Source organism: Clavelina lepadiformis, chromosome 5 (assembly GCF_947623445.1).
Source record: "Clavelina lepadiformis chromosome 5, kaClaLepa1.1, whole genome shotgun sequence".
Lineage (NCBI taxonomy): Eukaryota > Metazoa > Chordata > Ascidiacea > Aplousobranchia > Clavelinidae > Clavelina > Clavelina lepadiformis.
In genome coordinates, this window is record NC_135244.1 from 21,409,621 (window position 1) to 21,426,273 (window position 16,653).

General features: G+C 33.8%; 1 protein-coding gene across 1 annotated transcript in view; it reads left to right on the forward strand.

The window, feature by feature from the left end:
- LOC143459118 (uncharacterized) overlaps positions 1-16,653 on the forward strand; it is a 239,056-nt gene that overhangs the window by 20,367 nt on the left and 202,036 nt on the right. The window contains exons 8-13 of the mRNA XM_076956097.1: positions 4,002-4,112; positions 4,352-4,424; positions 7,511-7,603; positions 8,059-8,115; positions 12,497-14,289; positions 16,454-16,615. Of these exons, the coding sequence (XP_076812212.1) occupies positions 4,002-4,112; positions 4,352-4,424; positions 7,511-7,603; positions 8,059-8,115; positions 12,497-14,289; positions 16,454-16,615 (2,289 nt within the window). The remainder of the gene's footprint in view (positions 1-4,001; positions 4,113-4,351; positions 4,425-7,510; positions 7,604-8,058; positions 8,116-12,496; positions 14,290-16,453; positions 16,616-16,653) is intronic.

Below are 16,653 nucleotides of genomic sequence, written 5' to 3' on the forward strand. Positions count from 1 at the left end.
CATTTGTTATGGCACGCTTCAAATCATTCTTATTTTGCCCAATGTGTTGTCAACTTAGAATAACAGCATATATTGAATAAAAATGGTATGTGCGCTTTATGTATCTGGCCATTTATATATTAAAATCCACTTAGCAGTATGACGTTTTGCAACATAAAATGTTTATGTAGACTGTGAAACAGCTAAGTTAAAATATAGGATTGTATTTCAAGCTTATGAGATATATATAAGGAAGAAGGGAAACCCAAAAATCGTTGGTCAAAAGCAGTAGTGTGTATTTAGTAGTGCTTTTAATGTAATGCGTCTTCAAATATTTTGAGTATTTCAAGGAAGTATTTTGGGTCATTTCATGGTAATGGGCATTAAATTTTTACCTCGAAACCAAAAAAAGTTGTTGCATTTCTTGAACTACACCTTACGTGTCTTGCCTAAATTGATTTATGTATGGTATACAATAGCTCTGCACAAATAAAACAGTCGACACATGTTTGTCCACTGCAACTGACTTTTGCAATTTAATCATTTCTTGGTATTGGGTATGAAACGCTGGAGACATATCATACTTTACAATACTAGTTTGTTTTTAATCATTATATTGCTCATGCACATTCCCACAGAGCTACTTATCCGTTATTAAAAAAAAAATTAATTTCTATTTGAAATATATACAAGATAATCAAAAATTGAAATACTATATTTTTCTTTAATATCAGAGATTCTTGCTGGTAACTGGTATGTGGTTGCGGGTGTGAAATAATGTCATAATAATTAACAACGCCAAGAAGCATACTGGCTGATTTAATAACAGATTGATTAATTCATCGACACATTCACTCACAACATTAATTCTGTCATGTTTTTATCGCAAACCTTGTAGTTGCAAAATGTATTTATTTTCTACTTTTGAATTTATTTATAAAGCATGTATTGGCGGAATAATAATTTTCAATAAACTACTGACTTTGCGTAAAAACCACATAAACCTTTGTAAACGTAACAAAATACACATTTGAATTTAACCTTAAACGTAGTTATGCTCGAAGATTCACGTTGACTGCAAGTAGTAATGTTGCTCAATGCTGAGCACACAATTTATGTTTAGATGAAATTTGCTGAAAATAACAATTGTAATATGTTTTTAAATGAAAAATGAAAATGGGTGCCACTACATTTTAATGTCACATGATAACAAGTCTGCAACGTAATATTATTGTTTCAATTGAACGTTTTAACTGCTACAGATAGTAAGCGTGCAATTTAAGTCTTTGCTTGTTGCGGTAAGGTGATTAGCTCTACCAAATGGCTGGTGTTTGATGACGAAACCTAACTTAAAGCTTAGTAGTATTAGCCTAGTATTAGTATTAGTAGTATTAAGCTTAGTATTTCAAATAACTGTGACGTTTGACTCATGTGTGAAGGTTTAACATCGTTAGTTACTTCTTTGTTGTTTGTAATACAAATGAGAAACAGGTTAAGGGGCACACAGGTTTAATGCAAGAAAATAAAAAAAACAATGGCTAATGGCCGCTGGATGAAAACTTAAGAAAATTCATGCAGTCGAACAGGGTAGCTTAATCGTTGCTAAACTTTTTAATAAAGTGAGATTTACCGATTGTGACGATGAAAATATTTTTAACAAAGTACAACATGATTCTTTCTCTACCTTTAAAATAGATTTTATTTTAACTGTATTGATAAGGGCAATAAGCCTAACCCTTATTCCTCAAGAGTGCGATACTGAATAGCTATAAAGCATTTTTACACCATGTTCATTTTTCACATGCAGAAATGCAATTGTGCAATTGTCATAGCTTTTGTTTCAATCTGTAGCGGCCTGGGTGGCATTTTTAATACCATTATATCATTCTTGGGAAAGTGTTTGCCAGTTATTGATTGAAGTCTTGTTTATTGATAACACTGCAATTGTCGTTTAATATTTGGAAACTTGCTCTAAATAACTTCATGTGAAAACGCTGTTTAGTACAATACCAGGTGATTTCAAAACGCCCTAGTTTTAACTGAATGTAATCTCCATTGCCAACGCTTTATTTTTATCGTTCGCACGTTCTGAAATGTTCGTGTATTTTATGTCGGATATTTCTGCTCACACCGCTCCACGCTGTTATAAGCTCAAACTTCTACGCCAGTAATCGCTCAGACGGAGAGATACAGAGTCGTACGAACGTATTACGTTAGTCGTGTTAATTGTAATTCTTTAGACCTGTTTTAAACGGTGATTACTAAGTTTGTGATTGTGTGTAATATTCGGAACCTGTACAGTTCCTACAATGAAGGACCGTTTCTGATAAACTGTATCTGTAATAACGTAAGAGCTTTCGGCTGACATGAGGTTAGAGAATTCTAACCGCACGAAACCACAGAGTCAAATAATTAATTCGGCAGGTAAGTTAAGTCTAAATAACAAGTTGAGACAGATATGCTGTGCATCTGCTGCACCAGCCTCTGCAAATCCTTGTCTTTCAACTGATCGTCTGTCTCTGTCTTTCAACTGTCTTTTAACAGGCTTTGTATGCAGTATGCATGACAGTTCATGAGGTTGTTTGATATTGCATGTTTAACTGCAGTTTTTCACGGTTCTGGAAAGTTTTGTGACATGCTTAAAGTAACAAGTATATATATAAGCACAGGCTTATGGCATACTTATCATAACAGGTTGTAATTTTTTTCAAGCACAGTAAATTAATTAAGTTAAACTAATTGAACTAACAGCATGACTTAAAATAGTTTGCTGAAAGATTACAAAGGAAAGAAAGAGTATATACTCAAAAATACATAAAAATTTAATGCTGTTCAATGCATTTTTAAGGTATCTGACTTAGCCAGTGAATTGGTTGAATACGGTAGAGCAGGGCTTCTCAAACTGTGGGTTACGACCCCAAACTGGGGGTCGCAAACTGTAATTTTGGGGTCGCAAAACAAATTTAATTTGTATAAATGAAATTTTATTTCAATTATTTTTTATTCGTTTTACTGTTTCCATTACGAGATTCTTTTATTACTGCAGGCAACAGTCACTTTACGTCTGTGGATTGTATGCACTTGTATGATTTTTCGAGAGACAAAAATACCACTTGATATTTGTAATTGGACGTTTATTGTTTTAACATCATTAACATGTAGACTACCTGTCAAGGGGTTCCATAGAAATTTCTTTTCTAAAATGAGGTCGCAGACCCAAAAAGTTTGAGAAGCCCTGCAGTAGAGTATGCGCATGACGTTTGAGTAATCTTATGATAAACGTATTATGTTTTGTTATTTGGGGTAATGGGAGAAAGAATGCATAGTGACGTTAACCGTTTGGTATAAATCAAATATTTCAATTGAAATTTGGCTAGATGAGTCATAATGGAGGTAGATTTATGAAAATTTTGTACGCAAAATGCCATTCTAAGAAATTAAAAGCTAGGATGGTTAACATGCAATGCAAAAGAACTTTTTACCTTTTTAACCCCAGCAAAACGAAACCATCATATGACATTGGTAAACAGAGATATTAAGTTATTTTAATGATTGACAGGTTGTAAATAGACTTTTCTGCTAAAGGCATATATGGCGGTATTTTAAATGGTAGAAGCAGTTTAAGTTAAATTTCATTATCTCAATATAATTATGCCTTGAAGGAATCACTTGTGGTAACACTATAATTAGCAATACATTTTTTCGACTTTTCACGACTACTTCAAGTTAAGGTTCTTCAATTTAAACAACTAGTACATTTCTAAAAAATATTTGACAAACATTCTTCTTTCGAACTATGCAATCAATGATTTACGTAGAGGAATAATTGAAGAAACATAAGCAGAAGTTTTTTAACTTAGACAATACAATGTCGTTATACTACCATGTAACAAATATATTAGTTTAATCAATCGGATTTTGCAAAGGCACTTTTTTGCGTAAAGTTCATAAAGTTAATGTGAAATTTTGATCCTCTTTTCCCTCCTCTTGGTACCCCGAGTTAGTTATAAGCCTGTTTGTAGCTTCCACAGACTCATGGTCAATATGCAGATGGACCACCCATAGAAAAACGCAGAAGGCCTAACAATGGTTCCCAGCAAAATGCAGTGATATCAACCAGTCCAACGATGCAGGTACAGTAAATGTTTTTCAATACTTAAATAATTTTGTGTTTTACCTCTTTTATGCAAGTTATTTATGATATAAATAGCATTTGAAACTTTGTACTTGGTGTCATTCTTTGTATATAGATTAAAGTTGCCGCAGCATTTGGTTCTTTTTGTGTTGTCGTTTTGTTTTTTTGTCTTGATTTTTATTGTATTTACCCCAAATGTTAATTTTGCTAAATTTTACAACTACCTACTTTTCCTAGGATCGACAACAACAGTTCAACCTCAGCCAATCAACTTCTTCCAGTTCAGCTACGGTAACAGAAAATCCAACAGGTAACTCAATGTAAAGGAGTGTCAATTATGTATTCAAATCCCTACAAGACTTCAAGGTCCATAAATAAAATTCTAGCATTTTCTCAAGTTTACACCAAATAGCAAGGTTTGAAATTGTATTTAAAATAACACTTGACTGCGCACACTACTTACCTGATTAAAATGTAATGATGGAAAACTTGTGTAAACTGCTGAGTAATATGCTTTACAGAGAACTATGGCATTTAATCAATATTGTTACATAATGTTACATTATTACTGTTTGCTTTATACAATTGTTGTTGTTGACACACAATTGTTTACTTTGCACAACACAGTCAAATTTAAAATACTTATTTGAAATAAACATTTTTAACGTTTAATTGTCTGCTTAACATAATATTGTTTTTATTATCTTTGGCTGCTAATTATATTACCCCGGTAGTTTGAATGCAACTTTTCCTAAATTGTGCTTTGTAGTGTCAGAAACATTGTTCTATTTACTATATTTACCTCCTGAATGCACTCGTGATCCGGTTAGATATGGAAAAGATATACCAGGCAGGACCGGGTAATTTTGTTTTTAGCCCATCCCCAGTTGGAAGCATTGTAACTCCTTTCTAAAATGTTCACTTTTGAGATAATTTCTGCCGGTCGCAGAAATTGGTTGGCTATGTGTCAATGTAGACAATTCTAATATCATCAACGTCTACAAACCATCAACAAATGTCACCTTGGTTTTTTTCTCCAGTCTATACGCTGGCAACTTACTGTCACCACACTGACTGAGGATATAATAACATGAGTAACTGGAGTAAAAAGGCAGCCAACGTTGCCCTTCTGTTCAGCCGAAAGGATAAAGTCACTCTTTTTCAAACCCTGGGCACAGCAACAACTTCACAAGCTATGGTGTTGACAAAAACGTAATGAACAAAAATCTGCTTAAAAAATTTTCGCTCTCCCAACATATCACTTGCTATTTATTACTGCTTGTAAGCGCATGAAATTAATTCCAAGTACCCAAGTGAAGTGATGATACTTAAGAAAAATTAAATGGAAGCATTTCAACCTTTTTCGATTGAGTCCACATCATGCTTCTTGCTACCTGCTTGCACAGACCAGGATTAATCAAAAAGATGTCTGCAATGCTCTGTTCCTTGTGGTAAAGAGCATTCCAAACAGCCACCGCACCAAATACTTGAGATTTAGAGCACGAGACCATTTACGGCGCTTTTCTTTGTGGCTCTCCAAGCACCTTTGTAATAAGGCAGCTTCCTCACTCTTGGAGACGTTCAATGCCAAGAAGCTAGCGTGGTGGACGAAATCTTTCAATTCTTTCCGTATCTTATACTAAAAGCGCAAGACATGGAGTATGTAAATAAAAGTTTTGTAACAGTAAGGTCATTGACTAGTGACGATGCTGTTTTTGTTGAATTTTTTTTTGGTGCTTTTACAGACTGTTGTGTTTTTGATTTGGAAAGTCAAACCTATTGCTCTAATAGGTTACATGCTCTAAGTTTGCTTCTCTCGGTCTATTGATTTTGTAAGCTGAGGCACATATACAAGTTGTGCTGCCTGGGAAGAACACACCTTCTCCAGGAGTCAAATCAGAGATTACCAGGGTTTTAGGTTTTGTTACGAATTTAGATTTTCTTATGATTATCAACAAATAAGCAAATGATGACAATTGGTGGTTTCCCGAAAGAGATTGCTTTAAATCTAGCAATATTTTGAACATTACTTCAAATGAGTGTTTAATGACATTCCAGACGTATTGGCATTTAGCATTCTTTGGGTAACAGCAAGGGTGATGTCGCCAAAGATGGTCGATATTTTTAAATAATCATATTAGATTGTGTGAAGCGACAAAATTAGGTGATTCAAGTTGATCGGCGTCTATTGCAGCATTTTCGGGTTGCCAGTGACAAAATTACATTTTTTCTCAACTCTATGCAGACCAGTTGATCAATGTTGGTGTGATGTGGAATTATATTGTCTACGTTTTTCGCACGCCTAGCCTTTAATTTACAACCAAAGTTACTATTAAGCTAATAACTGTACTTATCTTAAAGTAAATATTATTATACGCCAAAAAGTAGAAAACTCCATCCTTAGATATAGCATATTTTCCAACAATGAAATGAAGTTTTTAGGTGGGAAACATTAGATGAAATATGTTTGCTGCAGCTTGGGGAATTCAGCTTAAAGTCCTAGCTGAGTTAAGAAAGAGTATAACAATAAAAACATTCGCTGTCATTTAACTTGGTCTGTAATGTGGACTTTTTTTGCTAAAATGTAATTTAATTTTAAAATATACTTTTCTACATAGGCTAGATGCTTGAAAGCTTGGAAGATTGTTTATTACTTAACATAATTTCAATGTTTTTAAACATCCAAAGACTGTTCACTCACAATTTCATGTCATTCTACCAATAAAAAGGTCATCGACCAATCCAATGCAAACTTGTCAAGCAATCATAGATTAATAAACTTTGGCCATATCTCAAACTGTAAGTGAGTTATCTGCTTGGAAAAGCTGTTTTTGCGACTAAATTATCAACAGAACCTGGTGCTGTTACTAGTCGATGAACTTTGCAGTAGTGCTAATCAATTTACTACTCAATCTGTCTTATGTCCTATGCTTTCTGCTCCTTATGTCTTTGAAGATTTTTATGGAAATATCATATTATTTTAGTAATAAGCTGCTCAAAGCTGACCAAATAAAAGCTGATATCAGCAAGAACTACATAAAACAAAGTTTGATCAGGTTCTTAAACACAACTTTATTGTAAACATTCCACCATGACGGGCTTTACTGCCAAGAACCATTCTTATTCTTAATGAGAACAATTTATCATGGTGCGAGGTTTTGCAATGCCAGAAGTAGGGTGTGCTCCATTTTTAGCTTAAACTTGTAATTAAAATCTGATTGCGGTTCATCGTGGAATTTAAGGAGTTAAGTGTGAGAAGTGCACGCATGTGATGATATTGTTTTAAGCATCGTCATACTTGTTGTATAGTAACTAAATGAGATATGATATGCTATGTTTTTAACAAACAAAATACTTTTTACACTGATAATTTTTACAACACAACTTTGTTTGCAGTTCGTGAACAAAGAAATGTCTCTCAGGGTAAAGGAAGTTCTTATCATCAAGGACCAGCTAATAAAGTTGTTAACATCAACGACAATAGAATATGTGAGTACGAGCATGCTAAAACATATTTCATGATGCACAATGTTGTCAGATCTTTACTTTGCTGAGTACTACAGTACAGTGGCAAGTGATGTTTATTGCTTATGTATAAGTTGCAATTTTGGAAGGTATCTTTTCAAAAATTATGTTTATCACTAGTTAAATGGGAAATTAAAAGAAAATTGGAATTGTAATCGTTTACAAAATTTGGCATTTTCAACAATGTTTTTGCTCTAGAAGATGTTTATTAAACACTTTTATTTTTATATTCAAATAGTAGTACCAAAATCCACAACACAAAATTTACTCCTTAATGCATTATTTTTTCAGTACATTTTTAGCTAACATATATATTTTGTAGCCAATATATCATGCAAGAAAACACGACATTGAACTAAACTGAATCTTTGTGAATCTTTGTGAACTAAATAATATTAAAACGATTCTCTACTTTACAGATAATCAACCTTGGAGATCATCTGGTCAAGAACAAAACAGGAGCCTAGAAGAGCTCAGTAAGTGATTTGGCTAAATATTTAGATTGAGAATGATTTTGTGCGTGTAATATGAAATTTGTTTTAAAATGTTTAGTTGGTGATACAAAGCTAAGTCATTATTAATTGTTACTGTTTCTTACACCTAGCTACAGTTAACCGATCATTTGCAGAAATTTGATGAACGTTTTAAAAAGAAATGAGACAAAAGTTTCATATTGCAAAGAAACTGTAGAAACTCTTGTCAAACTTTGTTTGAAATACTTGGTCAATCACAAATTTAACATGACAAAAACTTTAGTTAATATTCATGGGCATGATGAATAGCAGTTAAGAATATGTGTGAATCTTTTAACAGAAACTTGGTCTTGTAAAATGAAAATGCAATAAGCTTGCTTTAGCATTAGGCACATACAAACTGGATATGCATGATCAGAAATCTATCATCAAATATCTATCATCTAGCGCTCCATAGAACACAACTGAGTGTGCTTTTAAGTCCATTGTTCTGCACTGTTTCTGATGAGTAACACATAAAACTGCTGAAAAATCAAACTTTGTGGTTGCAGATGATTTATACTTTGTCAACTTTATCTGCTGGTAGGCAAACTGCATTTTTACACAATGTTTCTGTGTTTTTTTTCAATGGTTGCAGCTTCACAGTATTCAAACTTGTAATCACTTGTTCTGGCACGTGCTCACAAGACATGGACATTTTGGTCACCATGACTATAGAAAACACTGTTATCTCAAGTTTCTAAACTGTTAAGCAAGATTAGTATAAGATAAAAAACTGCATCAAAATACGGTTCCACGACATATGGCCGCGGGAAAATGACAGCGAACAAACTCACCGGGGACAACTGAACGTGACGTAAATTGACCGCAAACAAACTGACCGTGATGTAAATTGACCACGAACAAACTAACCGGGAACAGACTTACCGGAATGAAAATTGACCGGGAGGTAAATTGACCGTGCAAGTGCTGAATTATTGTGTTTAACTTGATGGTAGTATATGATATGTAAATATTTGTTTGTAACTATTTCCTTTGTTTTTAACAAAAATATTTTTATTTCAATACACATTGAAACATTTATTGAAATTAACAGAAATATTTCCGGAAATACGAGAAATACGAGTAACAAAATTAAAAAAAAGACGTTCACTGCAAAACACATATGACACTACATAGTAAAGGCACTAAAATTTACACAAACTGTTATTTGACAAATAAGGAAGTTTATTGCGCAAATTGTAGGTTGTGGGCGATGCCTCTGAGAAAATCTAATATGTCACGGTTTGCAAAATCTTCAACGATGGTTTGAAGTCGCGCATCCAGATCCTTGTATTTTCTCCTTTTGACAGGAGGCCCTTGGGCACAGAGAGCCTCAATATTGTTTTTGTTTATGTTCTGCAATTTCCTCAAAGCTTCTATAAATTTCCAAATGGTTGGGTGTTGCATTGATAACATCCTGTTTATTAGATTGTGGTGACCTTCAACTTTGTTGTTGGTTCTGGCTTCGCCATTTAACACCCGAACATGGACGTTTCAGAAGTCATGTGAATATGGCGGGTCTCTTCAAAGCTGAGTTCGAAAGCGACGCCCGATGTAAGTACGCTCGAAGTAGTCGAGAAGCGGAAGCATTTCATCAGGCACAACATCCTCTAATGTTTCAAAAGCCTCAATCAGATGCTGTATTGGAACAAATGCCAAAGCCGGTATGTGACGCAGCAGTAGTGCAAATCCTGGATCATTTTGATACCTTCTTTGAAGTCCGATTTGTTGCATGTGCTTCCTGACATTTTTATTTAAATGAAAAAAGCAACCACTTACTGTGAGGTCATCATAGTCAAACACCATCCGAATTGCATTTATTGCAGACATTTCAAAATCAACCAAAAAACTTGTTGGATGTGCATTTGGTATCAGTTGCCACGCTGCGCGAAATAACCGCTCATATATTTCTTGTGCTTTGTTCGGTTGTAAACAGTACAACGCTGGGACAAGGTTGCCATGTCGTGAAGCATGGATAGAGTAAACCTGTGAAAATATTGGCGGGGTAACCTTGAATGTCCCATCAGCTTGCCAGTTTTCTGATAATTCTAGTACTCTTTTGCTCTCTTCGGTGCCAAAAATTAATATCCTATTTTCTTCAGCTCCTGTGTCATACTGCAAAAAAAGTTAGATAGTGAATTAGAATTTTGACCTTTTGACGGCCAATTTGTCGCCGGTTAATTTTATCGCCGGCCAGTTTACGTCACGGTTAATTTGATCGCCGGCCAATTTGTTGCCGGTCAGTTGTCCACTACCAGTTGTCGCCGGTGAGTTTGTTCACGGCCATATGTCGTGATCCCTCAAAATACAAAGTAAGTTGAAAGAACACTTTTCTTTGTGTTCTAACTCACAACTCAATTGTAAGATTAAAGCTTTAAGTTCTTGCAAGGCTTACGTGTGAGATTAAGCTCAGGATTTCACCCAAGCACATTTGGCCGTTTAAGCTTCCGAAGTTCTGACGGATTTTACCAAGTGCAGAGCAAATAGCAGACACTCAAGTCAAACCAAATGAAGAAGCTGGAGATTCCAAAAAATACTTCTGGTGTTTTAATTGGGAGCTTGCTGAGTACAAAATAATAATGTACAGATTACAGACACAAAAAAAGGACAATGAACAGAAGTAGGACAAATACAACGTCAACTTAAAAGGGGAAAATATATTTTCATGGTAATCTGTAAAAGAGTTTGGGTCATTTGTTTCCTTGACTGAAACACCATGTGTGAAAGTGACGACGGTAATAATGGCCTATTCGTCAAAACACTCTGAAATTATCGCATTGTGAGCGATAAGTAAAATTACTATCGGCCTAGTTATAATAAATTAACAATAAACATACAGAACAAGGGCTATTTTGCGTGCATTGTCTTATTGCTTCATATCTTCTGGATCCAAATACAATGTGTTTGTTTTAAATCAAATGCTTTAGCTTAGCATTAAAACTTCTATGATCAATTAGATTAATTTGAAGTCTCACTTTGAATTCACTGGCAACAAGATTTATGTAATAACATTTTCTTAACGAACGTCTTAAGTGGCTGAGTTATAAAAAGCCAAAGATGGCATTGGCGATTGTCTAAACCAGGAATGCCCAACCTTTTTTGTTTTTAAGATCTATCTTTCAAGTAGGCAAACTCGTGGTCTACCAGTTTAGTGTCTTATTGCAAATCCACACACATTGTTTGCGGTGTTTCTTCCTATATCCTACAGTTTCTTAATCTTAATTGTCATAGTAAATTTGTAATGGCACGTAACAGAATATACATTGTAATATCACAACGAAATTCACATAGCAAACTTAAATCGGACCCAAGACTTGAATGAATGAAAAGGCGCTCAAAATCCTAAAGAAAAGTTTACATATTAAATTTCTTAAAAAAACAAAAACATTTTTAGCCTACTTGAAAATGATCACTGACTTAGTGTTTTATCAGGTTAGTAGCATTAATTAATAAAACGATATTGGTACAGAAGCAGTAAAACTGATATCTTTCCCATTTTCTCCCCTGCGTAGAATTCCTTCCTGAAATTTAAATTTCCGCTTTGGTTAGGCCTACATAATCTTTTTGTAAGATTTTGTAGGGGTAGAGATCACATAACAAACCCACTCCTCACAAATACTTGGATGCAGAAAACCTCCTGTCAACTGTTACTACATATTTCAGTAATTGATTTGATGATTGATTTATTTGAAAAAAAAATTAAGATTTATCTTTGGCAAACGATTGAATTGTTTATAGGTACCAAAGGCACAGTCAATTGATTATATTCAATTTTTATTCTGATATACATTTCGTTTTTACACGGAAAATAATAAATAGTTGTATTGGCCACAGACTGCATGTTCAGTCACAAGTTCGAGCATCGCTTATTGTTAAGAAGCAGGGCATTGACACATCCCAATGGCATACTACCGACAAATACCACTTTACGATTATTACTCAAGCCTAGGAAAGAGTATAAAAAGTAATTGATTTTATTGTCCCAAACGCTTGGTTTTTATCGTAACAGTAATTCATAAAAGCTAGTTGTTAATATAATGTATAATAATATAATATAATTCATAAGCTAAGTAAAAATTGAATAAAACTAAAACTTTAACATTAATTTGCCCAAACTCACAAAACAAACAGTTACACATAAATAACTTTTTTTTCTAATGGCTTTTTGCGGTCTACTGGTAGACCATAACCGACTGATTGGGCACACCTGGTCTAAACCATGTTGCCTTATTATACTACACGTTTAACTTGCAAGATTATTTTACGTCATTAAGTAGTTTTCAGCACTACGTCGATTACTTTTATGTATTTATATAGATTTTGTACAACTTGTTTGTTGCAGGAGCTTGTTTAAGAGATGCAATAGAACAAGCTGCTCGGAAAAACACTGCCTACATCCCTTCACCTTTACTGGAGCAAGATCTAAGTTTTGTAGTTTTAGATATCACATCTGAGAGTAAACCTAATAACCTTGATGAAAGCGTAATGTCTAATCTTACCAGAGAAAATATAATGAAGGCATTTAAGCCTTCCAAGGGCAATATGGACTTAAGCAAACTTTTTGAACGTTCTAAAAAAAGGAAATGTTATTGTCGCAATCCATATTGTCACAACTCCATTGGAATTGTAGGACAAGCTGGAATAGGAAAGACTACTCTGTCTATGCATTTAACAAAAAGTCTTCTGGATGCTGGTTCAAGAAACACAACATCAAAGCAAAACAAAAAAATAAATAAAAAATTTGATTATGTATTTTTTATACAGTTTAGGAAGATGAACTTTAAAACTTCTTACAAAACCCTTTTACATTTTTTATTACTCAGTAGCTCAGTAAACAACTGGAAAAACCATTCTGGAAATAATGACAAGCTTTTGTTACAATATTTGAATGGTGATGAATCCAGCAAGCCATCTGTTATCCTCATTATGGATGGTTTTGACGAAGCAATATTCCGTGATCTAAAGTCAGCACCACTAGTTACGCTGTTTCAAGAAGCGACCGCTGAAGATTTTATCAAAAATATCATATCTGGTCATTTACTTGGTCATGCTGTAAAGTTTATAACATCAAGGCCTCATCGGATATATGAAATGCATAGAGATTGTCAACCTCATTTTGTATACCGGATAGTTGGTCTAGGCAGTGAATCACAGAACAAATTATGTCAGCAGATTTGTAAGGATTATTCGGACAGAGTTGGACAATATTTAGAGAACCATCCCGATATTCAAGCCTATTGCTACGTTCCCATAAATTGTATCTTAACTCTGCATTGTATCAAAATCGGTTTAGCTAAAGAAGGTAGTTATTTAAATGTGAACACTGTCACTGATGTGATACTTAAAACTTTTGAGTGGTTTCTCGAATCTGAAAACATGAGATTAGATAGAGATTGCATAGGAAGAGAAGTTCAGAAAATTTGCCGGTTTGCTCTTAATTGTTTTAAAAACCAGCGGATTATTTTCTATGCAAAGGATTTTACTTTGTTTGAAATTGGAAGTCAAACAATTCAAGCGTTCGTGCATTCACATGTAGACGACAATCTGAGGATAACAGTGCTGAAAGGAAAAGAACTTTATTACTTTTCGCATTTGATTTGGCAAGAGTTTTTTTCTGCAATTGCACTTTTATTCGTTGATGACAACTTTAAGCAACATGAACCTGAATTTTCAGATGGTAGATGGGAAGTTGTTTTAAAGTTTGCTTTTGGGCTCAGTAACCCAAAGATTTCTCGCTTAGTACAAACTATTTTATTTGATGGAAGTGTAATTGGTTCTGTGTCGTCCAAGAATACTTCTTCTCTGCAACAGTTTGCAAAGAATGCAATAGCTAAAGTGTATAAAAAGAATACCAATGAATTTTCTAAAAGAGTAACTTTTAAAAGCGTTCTTCAATTTTGTGTCTGGGCACATGAGGCTCAAAACGAAACACTTCAAAAATTAATTGCTGCGGCTTTACCACTTAATATTGTTTTCTCTGGAAATTGTATTGCTGGTGACATTGCTAGTTTGAATTATGTGTTATGCGCTTGTGTTAAACGTCATACTGTTGATGTGAAATTAAAGTTTATAGGAAACGCCGGTAAGCGTTTTCTACAGAAGATACCTCAAACCTTACGCCGATCAAATTCTTACGTAAGTCAATGTGTGCAAGTACTTATGTTCTCAGATGTTTTATTAATATTTATTTTTGACACTAAATTTAAGTGCAATGTTGTTGGTATAACATGCTACTTTGTAAACTTAAACTAACTACCATACTCCATGTAGCAAATTTGAATCCATCCCAAAGGAATGTTTTTTAAGGATTTTTTTATTTTGTTTTTATATTGCATTCAATTTCACTTTTTTTTCACTTAAGATTAATTCAATACGGTAATTTGTGGTGTTTATAAATTTATTTAAGATTTACTTGTTTTTGCATCTGTTAATCTCATGTTTTGTTTTTGACACTCGTTTATGACATCATAGATAATTCAAAAATAATAATACTGAAAATGGTATCTATACAGTTCATCCATAGATATTTACTGTCATATGATTTAGCAAAGGTTGGCAACAGTGCACTCAATTTTTGAGAGTGATCTCAGAATGTCGCTTTTTTGGAATGGAGCTACGGGCGAGTTCTTTTTTAGGCGTTCTTCGCTCGTCACTCTTCTTTTGCACAAGCAACACTATCAACGCACAATTTTGCTCACAGCATAATACACAACACAAAGCACAGCAGCACGTCAGAACCTTGTTTTGGAAGTTCGATATAAGCGCTTCGTTTTTTAAGCCGACAACAATTTGCCACGTTGTCATCCTGATGTCGTAATTTGTTTCACGTTGCAGTTATTTTTATAACTTAATCGATATATCAATAACAAAAGGTGCTCAGCTGGTGAATTAATTCTTTTATAAACCAACATTTTGCAAACCCATGCGGTTGAGCTTCATTAGGGCACATTGTAATAATAGGAGGATTATGATATAATATTATATAACAGCAGGTTTACAATAATAGAATAATTAGAGGCAAACAAACATATATAACAGGTTTGACTAAAGTATTGCGAGTTTTTAAGTGACAATAGTGTGTCCTTTTTGTCATTTATTACGTCTTATTATTATTATTACTTTGCTTAAACCTGTTATATATATTTGTTTACCTTTAACTACTACTATTTATCTTTGCTTTATTATGTAATTTTGCATTTTTTACATCATAATTTTACCATACATCATAATCGTTTCTTAGTTCTTGCTCGTATCTAGGTAATTTTCTATGTTTGTAGTTTTCAAAAAATTATTCTTATTTTATTATTGTAATCTTCTTTAATGAAGCTCACCCGCATGTGTTTGCGAAATGTTGGTTCATCCAAGAATTAATTCACCAGCTGAGCACCTTTTGTTATTGAAATAATACCTGGTGGCAAACATAGTATTTTTAATCGATATATGCTTTGTAAGTCGCACGTTACTCAAAATTTGATTACATAATTTATGGGACCATAAGTAATCGCGTAATTTTGCTACCACGCCTTGTTTTATGGTGATATTGTGATATCATTGCTGTTTATTAGCAAAGCACATTAATATCACAAGGAATTGCTTAATATTGAGTTTCAAATTCGCAAAATTTGTGTTTCTTTTCGATGGCAGTTGCCAGAAAAAATCGTCTTTTTGTCTTGTTTTATGTTACAGGCAAGTTGAAATGTAAAAAGGATATTTATTATAGTCGTAATTAATCGGACTTATTTTCTGACAAGCATTTTTCCAAACTTAATTACTTATCGTTACTTTATCAACGTAGTGTGTGATCTACTTTTGCAAAAGATGCGAAAACGATATTTATCGTGTAATCTTTGAAAGTGAGAGATACTTATTTATTCAATATTGGTGTCTACAATTCTAGAAAGTTCTTAATACTCTAGTTGTCTATTAACTATTTTTGGCAGGTGTGACCAAAACTAAACTCTTTAGCACGAGATTCCATGATATATTGCCTATGACATTTACAACAAATAATGATGAGAAATTACATCTGAAATTAGACACAAGTTTTTTAGTGCAAATTGGACGTTTGCAACATACGAATCCGATTGGTGTCTCGAAATGTGCCGGAGTGAAAATATTTTTTGATTTTCAAAATGAGTAAGAGCGTGAGTGACAACACGAGCATGTTTGTTTCTTTAAAGAAGAACGTAAGCACGAGCGACTCTTTTTTTATCATTGATAAGCGAGAGCATGAACGGGGCTCTATTTACAAGAGTGGCTGCCCCACTCTGTGATTTACATTAAAATCATTTGATTTCAGGTGAAAACTCTTAAAATCACTGGCTGTGATATTGGTGATGATGGATTTAAAGCAATCTTCGATTATCTTGATAATTTGGAAGAAATTTATATGATTAAGTGTAACATCACTGAAGCAGCAGTTAGAGAGTTAGCTAAAGTTATGAAAGACTTGCAAAATTTGGTAAAAAGTTTTGTAAATTATTGTAATAGCTCGTGCAT